This window comes from Rhodamnia argentea, chromosome 9 (assembly GCF_020921035.1).
Source record: "Rhodamnia argentea isolate NSW1041297 chromosome 9, ASM2092103v1, whole genome shotgun sequence".
NCBI lineage: Eukaryota > Viridiplantae > Streptophyta > Magnoliopsida > Myrtales > Myrtaceae > Rhodamnia > Rhodamnia argentea.
Genome location: NC_063158.1, coordinates 21,380,549 through 21,390,857, shown reverse-complemented (window position 1 = coordinate 21,390,857; position 10,309 = coordinate 21,380,549). Strand labels below are relative to the sequence as shown.

Genomic DNA, 10,309 nt, shown 5'->3' with positions numbered 1-10,309 from the left:
TTATGATGATTCGGTAGAAACAGAGTATCACCAGGCAAGGATATTTGCCAAAAAAAAAAAAAACATATTCCTTAGCATTACAAAGAGACTAATTAATAGCACGCACTATTATGCACAGAAGTTGCTAACCTAATATAGTATCGTCAGTTATTTTTTGACCACACGATCTTTCAATTAATGAATATTTTATGCAAAATACACGATAATGATATGTGGATATACGATTAGGATTGTACCGTCTTTGATAGTACTGTCAGGGAAACATTTTTTATTACGCAATTTTGAGTTCAGCAACGAGCCGCCTTTACACGAGCGAAGATCAGTGAAAATCGTCAAAATTTCCATTTTTTGTCACTTTCTTGAATTGGCCGCCTTTAAATTCAAGCCTGTGTCGCCTAGTCATAACCTGGCTTTGGACTTTTGTACCAGGAAAAAAAGAACCGGAAAAATGTCACACGACACCCTCAAAACCCAAGCCATGGTCCGCCTCCACCACACCCCGGACTTCCTCCCAAACCAGTGCGGGTCGTGCCTGACCCAGACCGTCAGCGCGCCGCTCCCGCTCGTCTGGTCCCTCGTCCGCCAGTTTGCGAACCCGCAGGCCTACAAGCAATTCGTCAGGAGCTGCCGCGTGGTGGCGGGCGACGGCGGCACGGCCGGGAGCCTCCGCGAGGTCACGGTCGTATCGGGCCTGCCGGCGTGCTGCAGCCGCGAGCGGCTGGACCTGCTCGATGATGAGCTGCACGTGATGGTGTTCAGCATCGTCGGGGGCGACCACCGGCTCGTGAACTACCGGTCCACCACGACATTGCATGAGGACGACCGAGAGGAGGAGGGGGAGGGGGCGGCAGGGCGGCCGGACGACAACAGGACGACGGTCATAGAGTCGTACGTGGTGGATGTTCCTAAAGATAGCAACGAAGAGGACACGCGGTCGTTCGCGGAGACGATAATCAGGTGCAATCTTAGGTCTTTGGCCGAGGTTTCGGAGAAAATGGCTTGTGCCCTCAAGGCTTGAGTATATATTGAGAGGGCTTCGACTGGCGTTCGATGTTTGAGTTTGTTTTGGACTATGTACTATGCTAGGAGTTATAAACAATTAATACAACACATGGGAAATTTTGTGCTTGTGAAATTTTGTTGTCATGGAGGCAAGCTTCAAAAAAAGTAGGGAATTGATGTAGATCACCTGGCGTATAATTTTTTGGAAAAACTCGATCGCCGTAAATCAGGGCGAACCCACTGCTGATGTGCACTTGGGGTGGAATACGCTCAAATTTGATTGGTTGCATGGAAACAGGCCGCCGATCAATACTCATTGCTATGCCGTGACCGACGTCGTATTCTTGCATTTCGGATTCATTTAGATGGGTTTTAGGCCTTTTTCGATTTTAGGCAACTTTGCGAGACATCTGATTTGATTTCTGTTTTAATTTGATTCTCGTTATGTCGTTTTATGATATTTTTAATTTCCTAAAGAAGTCCTCTCTATATAAAGGGCACCCTATGTAATGTTTACAATTCATTCTATCAAATTTCAGTCAATCCTTTGGAAAAAGCTTTCCAGATATTACTTCCCTGCGTCAAGAATTAAATGACAAAATGAATCAAATTTCCAAATCACTAATTAATTACTTCGTAGCGAACAAAATGATTTCAAGAAAGTCGTGATCATTTAAGAAATTGAATGGCAATTGTGCACGCTAGTGGAGACACAGAACCGGGCCAGGCTTTGTTAAACATTTCAGGCCCATTTTCCGTGCCGGGCCCAACTTTGGGCCCAGGGTGTGTTGTGCGAGTCTGTCTATCCCTCGATGCCGTGATCTACGATACCAAGCCGGTTCAAAGGAAAATACTTGTATGGACCATGTGTAATACCTCCGACTCGAATTGGAACCGCATGGGACGCTCATAGTCGACGGCCGTCTGAGCCGGGTTGGGTCGACGGGCCCAAGAATATGCCCAAGCCCATCAACCAAATCTAGGGAGAGTTCGTCATGAGCAACGTAGTCCTTTATTCAATTCAGCTCTGCCATAAAGCCTGAACAGAAGTTTATGTTTGCAGTCATACAATAACAGATGCTTTTTATCTTCGAAGTTTTCATAGAAAGACCCTCGCTCAAGGCCTTTGGGACCCCGCCGTTCGCGGGCGAGGGCTTGGGCGAGGACCGTGCATCTTGCCAGCAACCGGTGAGGCCGCGTGTAGGGCAGCCCTCGCCCACATTTAGCGAGAAGTGGGTTGAGAGCCGCAACTCTCTCCAAAGGCCAGTGAGGGCCAAAATGAAAGGAAAAAAAATAATTAAAAAAGTAAAGAAAAGAAAAAATTCAAATTTAAAAAAGATTACTAAAATATTATTATTATAAAATTATTCACGTCGGCGCAGGCCGTGCTACGTAGATAGCTCAAGTCCACTTTAGCGATTTTTAGCCAAAATTGACAGGACGGACTACATTAGCAAATCGTTAAAAGATTTAGTGCTAAATTGGCACAATTGAAAGGTTTAAGACTAGATTCGATTAAAAAAAAAAGTTTATGACTAAACTAACACGATAGCAATAGGTTCACGACATTTTTATGTACTTTTCCCGTAACTCACGAATCAATTACACACTTGATCACTGCTAAAATTCTAAAGGTTTACGTTATTGGATGAAGGTGAGCGTGTGTGTGTGTCAATTGCGGCTAAGACTGAAGTGTATGTATATGCAATAGGAGACACAAATAAGGGCTAAAAAGAATTGAAGTCATGACTTCGTACTTTATTATTATGTAAGGTTTTGTGGAAATACTATCGCCTATTTTAAAAGCCAAAACTATTAGATAATCTTGTTGCTTAATATCTAAATAGTTTAACGATGCTTATTTTCCTATTCGACATTGAAATTATGGAATCCTTTCCTGCTAATTGACTTGTCACACCATGTGTTGTTGTTGTGTGGTGTGACTATCATGTAGACCTGTCAAACGAGTGAGTTTGGTCTAGTTTGGATCAGGTTATAAAGGGTCCAACCCAAATTGACCAATATAACCCCGTGTATGGCCCATTTTTATTGCAATGTAAATTTCTCGACTAATACTCAACCCGACACATGTTACTAAAACACTTTCATATATAATTCAATATAAGAAAAATTATTTCTTATAAATTCAAAAAAAAAAATGTATATACAGCTAAAATACTATGCACAATTTTTTAAAAAATTATTAAAAATAAAAAAATAAAAATAATTATTTTAACTTGCTATTTTTTTCTTTTCCTTTTTTTTCTTCTAAGTCTAGTAAGGGCCGCCCGACCCTCACCAACCACAAGTGAGGGCCCCGGGCGAGGATCGAGCCCTCGCCCAAACTTGGCGAGGGATGTGCTTGCTCATTGCCTGTAAGGGCTTTACAACCCTCCCCGAGTTCAATAGAAAAAAAAAATTAAGTATAAAAAATTAGATTAAATTAAATTAAATTGTTTATAAAATAACTAGTTTATTATAACTAAGATAAGATAGTTAGGTAACCCAATTATGACTCATTTAAAACCTATTTACGATGCATAAAGTTATTAAGTAACCCATGTATAACTTTTTTAAACTTGTTTTTTAATAGTTAGGACATTCCATTTATGACCCATACCATTTAAAATGGGTTAAAATATGGATACTAGATCTATTTTGCAACCTCTACCACCACGTGAAATATCTTCTCTCCTTGATAAGATTTTATTTGCTAAATGATTGATATCTTTGCATAAGAATCACACACTGTAGGTGTTTTGCCAGAACTCATAAACATGTTTGCCCGACTAGGCCTTACCCCCAACTTAGGATTTCACATGGATTGCCATGGTCCAAAATTGATGTCGAGTGGAGGTAAGATGGTCTCGAGTTGGCATATCCACGTCCTCGATTCGCTTCTTCATAAAAAATCATCTTGCACGTCTTAAAAGATCGAAGCACGCCTTCATAGACATACCGAAACTCGTAGACGATTCGACGACAAGTTTACATTATTGTAGTACTCAACATAATTTTGCTACTGCGGCTTTGAATTAAAATACGATGATATCGAAAGCAATTATTGTTTTCAAATTTTGTGACCATAATTTGCTGGGCCTTATTTCCCAACCGAACGGTTAGGTGACCCTGACTAGTGGTTAGCAGAGCTTCTAGTTCTGACTTGATTTAAATTCTATTTTTTTATACTTATCCATTTGCCCCACGAGACGAGATCACGAGACCACCAATTCCGCATGACCCGACAAAAAAAATTATTGTAAAAGGAAAGGACTTATGAAATAAATGAACAGATAGATAGATAGATAGATAAATAAATATTTTAGCCACGTCGCCAGACAATATCTTAGTGCAGTAGTGGCCGATTAAATATTTTTTTTAGGTAGATTACTACCTGCTTAGCAAAAATTAAAAAAAAAATTAATCCCATGAATCACGCGGAAATCATACAAATTTTGGATACTTAAAGTGCAATTAATTTATCAAATGGCATCGATGGCAGACCGAGAATTTCAAGGATAGGGGTTCAGAACAAAAAATTCTAACTAAAATGTAATTTATATAAAAAAAAACTGATATAATTATTCTTTATAAAAATTCTTTCGTTTCAATATTTAGGGTTATATACACACAAACAGCAATGCTAGTTATACGAAATCCTTACTGTTATGGAGCGTGCAGCAGAAGCTTGATACATTCATTCGGGAAGATCACCAAGAGAAAGTCCAAGTCCGAACTCGTCAAGATATTCAATTGAACCCACATTCATTCAAAAGCTTAAGCCTATGAGTTATGGGTCAACTTAGATATATTAATTGCTCCACACCACATAAATTCTCGAATATCGGACTTTTCTAACACATCACATATGTGTATTTTAATACAAAAAAATGCTGGTTATAATCGTGTCAATTTAATTCTCGTAATCATGAGTCCGACATGTAGAACCGACAATTATTAAATTTTGGTACACAAATCATGGTAAACAATTTACATGCCTAGCGGTCTTATTTTTTTCGTAGCTCGTCCCCCTGCTTTATGTTGTAGAATGATATCATGGCATCTTTTAAGTTCAAGGGTCTTTCTCCAAAAACAAGGGTATTCCTGCGCTACCATATTAAGGGAGGGCTAATTCTTTGGAAAAAAAAAATCTCAAGTTTAGGTCCAGTTTCAATTTTTCCCCGAAATTTTTTTTTTTTTTAAAAAAATCCTCAATTTACACTCTGATTCCAAAGCTATCCACACATTCAAAAACTGTCGTCGATTTCTTCAAGATTAGCAACATGAGGTGGCTGTTGTCATTCCAAACAAAGGTGGGGAGTATTGCGGAAGATGCAAGTTTTGATAATGAACCCCTAGCTAGCCCTGGTGTTGATAATTTTGGAGGAACTAGTGGTGATTTTCAAACACATGGGTAGATTTGGGACTAGGGAACTAGGCTTATGAAGGGATGAGCAAAGGTGCAGCGATTCCATGCCTCATGGAAACACTATTCTAAAGGAGGCACATCTTCTTTGCAAACAATACCCTCCGAAGCATTTAGGGCGAGGCACGAGGCAGGCATTAGCCCTGTTCCGCCCCGTGAATTCGTCCCTCTTGTGTGTTTTTTTGAAAAGTGTAGACTCTTTCATTTTGTTTATTTTATTGCGATAAGGAATAATGAAAATGATGAGCATATGAAACGACATATGGAAAAGACTTGAACGACTTTTTCTCTTACAGGCCTTGCTTTTATATGGGAGATGCAAGTTGGGAAGGGTCTCTAAATAAGGAATGGAATAAGTTTCTTTTTCCCATATTTCCATCTTCTTGACTCCAAAAAAAAAAAAAATTTGTCACAAAATATATTAATAAGGCATTTTCTATTATTGTAGCAGTATTATAATTACTATTTCATAATAACTGGTACAGTCGCTCCGAGGAGGTATCCCTTCCTTGCCTCACCCTGTGCCCATCCCTAATGATGTTCAAACTTTTTATAATATGCAATATTTAATGAAAAAAATAACAAAGGCGTCGGGCTTGAGAGAATTAGGGATGAGTATGGTTTTGGGATAGAACCCGGAACTAGAGAACCGGACAGGTTTCAAAGGTATGCAAAGTAGATTTCATGTTCCAAAAATTTAGGGAACCATTTTTGACTAGCGTGTTTAGAGTTCCAAGGAGGTGAAACCTAGAACAAATCTTTGTGTTTTCCTTGTTCTATGTTTTTCGCTAGATCTTGCGATGTTCTATGGTGTCCGATAATGAGTGCGAAATTTGGAATCATTATCTCAACTTTCATTTTCAGCAATATTCATGATTGAGACTTTTACTTTGTTAATAGTTCATATTGTTCGTGTTTCTAAATATGAGTTGTGGTTGGTGCAACAAATATTGGTTAATAAAAATGATAATTCACTATGATAGTTCAATTATGAATATAGGTGGAACCTGGGTTAGACACTAGAATTGACCTCAAACCCGTGACAAGGTAGGTTTTAGGTTTTAAGGTATGTTGAGTAGGTTCCATGTAGCCCTATCAAATCGATGGAATAGGCTTAGGTCGGGTCACAAATGGTCCGACCAAAATGAACCCATTAACCCATTTATGACCCATTTATGCGTAGTGCAAATTTCTCGACCCCCCATATTACTAAAATACTTTCTTATTAATCGAAGAGATAAACCATAGTGTCATAACATATTACCTTAAACCATGAAACTCAAGTGAACATTTTTAAAATAATAACACTCAAGTTAAAAAGTTCAATACTTATCCCTTAATCCAATGTAACAAAAGTTATTACTTATAAATTTTTGAAAAATTATATTACTAAATCCTTGTGGAAAATTTTTACAATTTTTATAATTTTAATAATTTTAATAAAATCATATTTCTTTATTTTTATTTCCTTTAAAAATTTTTGAATTTTTTACTATTTATTTTTTTCGATTTTATTCTTCGAAGACTAGTAAGGGCCGACAACCCTCGTCGGCCACTAAGTGAGGGTTGCAATGCCCTTGTCGGTGGTTGGCAAGGGTCGCGATCCTCTCTTATTGATCGGCACCCTCGCATGTTTTGTAGGAAAATAAAAATAAAAAAATAAAAATAAATTAATAAGATAATAATAAAAACCGTTAAAGAGTTGTAAATGGGTTTAAAGACATCTCATTGACTCAACTAATAACTTTGATAAGCTAAATGTGTTGTAAATGGGTTTGAACAAACTCATTTGTTTAAACTCATTTACGGTCCACATATACTTAGGGCGTGAATGATGACCATTTTGTTTCTAGAGTTAATTTCTTTCCAAAAATAGTTTTTTATTTCTAGTTTCTGGATGAGTTTCTAAGCAAATAAATGCGTTTGATAACGACAAAAAATTTATGTTCCCATAACAGAAAGTCATTTGATAACAATATAAAATTTCTAGAGTTACCAACAATTGGCGAACAATGGACCAGCAAACTAGTGCTCGTGGGCCGGCGAACGAGCAAATGGCAAATCGATGATCGAGGATAGGTGGACGTACCGAGCAAACGACAATTAAGGACTAGCGATCGGGGGTCGATGGAGGGCAAGACCACGGATAGGTGACCCTTGGAGGTGATCGAAGGACCGCGAACCTAAAGACGAAAAACCTAAGGGACGGCGATCGGGGACCGCCAGGGGCGACCGAATCGATGATTGGAGAACCGGCAGGTGAATCGACGATCGGAGAACTAGCGACTAGCGGACTAACGATCCGAAACCGGCAAGCGCCTAATGGCGGACCGTTGACCGAGACAAGAGAGAGGGAGTCGAGCGATTAGAATAATTCTTATTTCTCATTTTTGTTTCAAAATCAAAGAAACTAAAAATTTTAACTTCTCATTTATGTTCCAAACCTATTCCTATAACAAATTTTTGTTTTAGAAATAGAAAAATGAAATTGTGTTGCTAAATGGATTTCTATTCCAAACTTGTTTCGCAAACAAGTTTGGAAAAAAAAATAAAAAACAAAATGGTTGTCATCCGCGCCCTTAGACTTATAACTCCAATCCATTAACAACCCATCTATTAAAACTTAACTAGTCCATACATGCCCCATCTCATTGTACATGGGTTAAAAATGGATTTTCAACCCATTTTGACACTTCTAATTTCAAGTTCCAAAAAATAGGGAACCGATTCCTAAGGTTTTAGGTAGAACCTAGAAGGAATTTGGAACCGCTCATCTATATAGAGAATGGACAATAAATAGAACGGCATAAATGATTTGGTCGAATACCAATAAATAACATATATACGTCAATTATAATTATGAAGAAAATTGGACATCATTTAGGCTCTGTTTGTTTTCCAAAAAATGTATAGTTTGAAACATATTTTTATAAAAATGATCGCTAAAAAATAAATAATTAATGAAATATATTTTCATCATCGATAATAATTAATGTTTGGATATTTTCACGGACGGTGAAAAAAAAATCTTTCATTTTTGTAAACGATACAAGTGATCATTTTCAAAAAAATATCTTTCAAATCATTCATTGATAGTGAAATAAACATAGCCCTAAAGGTAACACTTCTCCATATATTTGGACCATCCAATCCACTCAAACCCCACTTGAAGAGATTTTGCCAGAAAAGCTAGAACCCTAAAAAGCCTTACTATTCCAAAGTTATTTAAATATTGTAGAAATTTAAATGACTTCAAGTCTTCAACACTTATGCTGCCTCTCTCTCTTCTTTCCTCTTTTTTTTTTATTGGAGTTTCTAGTCTCTGTCGCTCTCGCCTGATTGATTGAGGGAGGTTCTCTCTCTCCTGTTTCAATCCATGAAGATCATCACCCAAATGCCAATCTTGCATTTTCTAACTTGGCCAGCTGAATGGGGCCCATACTGAATCAGATAATTTTGTCACACATTCATCAAGAAGCACCTTCTTTTCCTTATTGACCAGATAGTGTGGACTTCTTTATGATTATTTTTATTATTATCTTGGACCAGCTGTAAAATTTGGTGTCCAACTAATGTTCTTCGAAAATAGTCCCCACCATTGCAAATAATTGATGGGATTATGAAGAATCGAATTTGTGATAGCATGTTGAAGTCGAGTATGTCATTATCTTCTTAAATAGTTTAAGCTAGTAAAGAAGAATGCAACATACTTGTTATCTTAGTAGTTAGCACAAATAAATTTGATGAACAAATGAAGGTTTCAATCAATAAGGACATAGTCATTGCCCGAATGATGCAGAGAAAATTTTATGCAACACTCCTTTGACTTTCTCCAATGTTGAGTCGCCAAGTAGAGTTACCATGTACATAAATAGACACATTTTACTCTATTTACATTACAATGTACTTGAAAAAATGGTTTCGATCTCAAACTTTTCCTATGAAATTACACCAAAAACTCCATGGTGGATTCTGATAATAGGAAATTAAACGAGACATAAAATCGTAACCTAAAATTTACACGGATCTCTAACAATTCAAATAAAAATTGTGCGCTTTTTACACTTTCCAATATTCAATTCAAATTTTTCTTATCTTTAGTTAGTTTAACTCTTTCATACTTCACAAAAATTCAATATTTTCCTTCCAAATTAGACCGGATCATAAATAACTTGTGTTTTCTTCTTAATACATTCAATTGCGAGTGGAGTTAAAAAAAAAAATGCTACCACGTGCATGTTTTATGTTATGCACGTGTGGCACATAAAAGGGTTATGATTATTCAATTAATTAGAGTTAACCTAATTTCTCTAGGTGTCTATGTTAAAACTAGTGGGATCTGATCAAGGTCCTTTAATTTTTGTTCTAATACATATTAACAGCTCATGAAATTAGTGGAACGAGTCGTCACAACATCGTACGTGGCTCATTTCCAAAGCTTTACCAGATTAGACACCGAAAATTTGATCAAGAACACCATTTAATCACAAAATTGCGAAATGGTCCAATCTAACAAAACAGTTTTGACCGGTAGGTCAACTTTTTCCCGAGAGGCTTGATTAGTAGACAGACCACCAGCTAACAAATCTTGAGACTTCCAAGGAAATTGACTCAGCGATCTTTTCGTCGTATGACCACTTGAATTTACTCGAAAAAACAATGTTTACTAGTACAGCACAACTGAATTTAAACTACTAAAGTGCCCCCAAAAAAGTCCCAGAAATTCAACTGTGTAAAATGTCATTTTGGTCTCTTCCTATGCAGACCTCATGATGTTACCGATTTTAAATCATTTTGGCCGGTGAAAATAAATGCTGGAATTCATGGAGCTTGACTGGTAGGCGGGAAGATGGCAATGCAGATGGTTTTCTCCGACCCTAT

General features: G+C 37.4%; 1 protein-coding gene across 1 annotated transcript; it reads left to right on the top strand.

The window, feature by feature from the left end:
• Positions 1 to 463: 463 nt before the first annotated feature.
• Positions 464 to 1,018, top strand: LOC115752923 (abscisic acid receptor PYL12-like). The gene has a single exon (XM_030691341.2). The coding sequence runs from the start codon at positions 479 to 481 to the stop codon at positions 1,016 to 1,018; it is 540 nt and encodes a 179-aa protein (XP_030547201.1). The 5' UTR covers positions 464 to 478.
• The last annotated feature ends 9,291 nt before the right edge of the window (positions 1,019 to 10,309 follow it).

What these genes read in the sequence shown, in the direction of transcription:
- LOC115752923 (XM_030691341.2), top strand. Translation starts at nt 479, where the DNA reads ATGGTCCGCCTCCACCACACCCCGGACTTCCTCCCAAACCAGTGCGGG.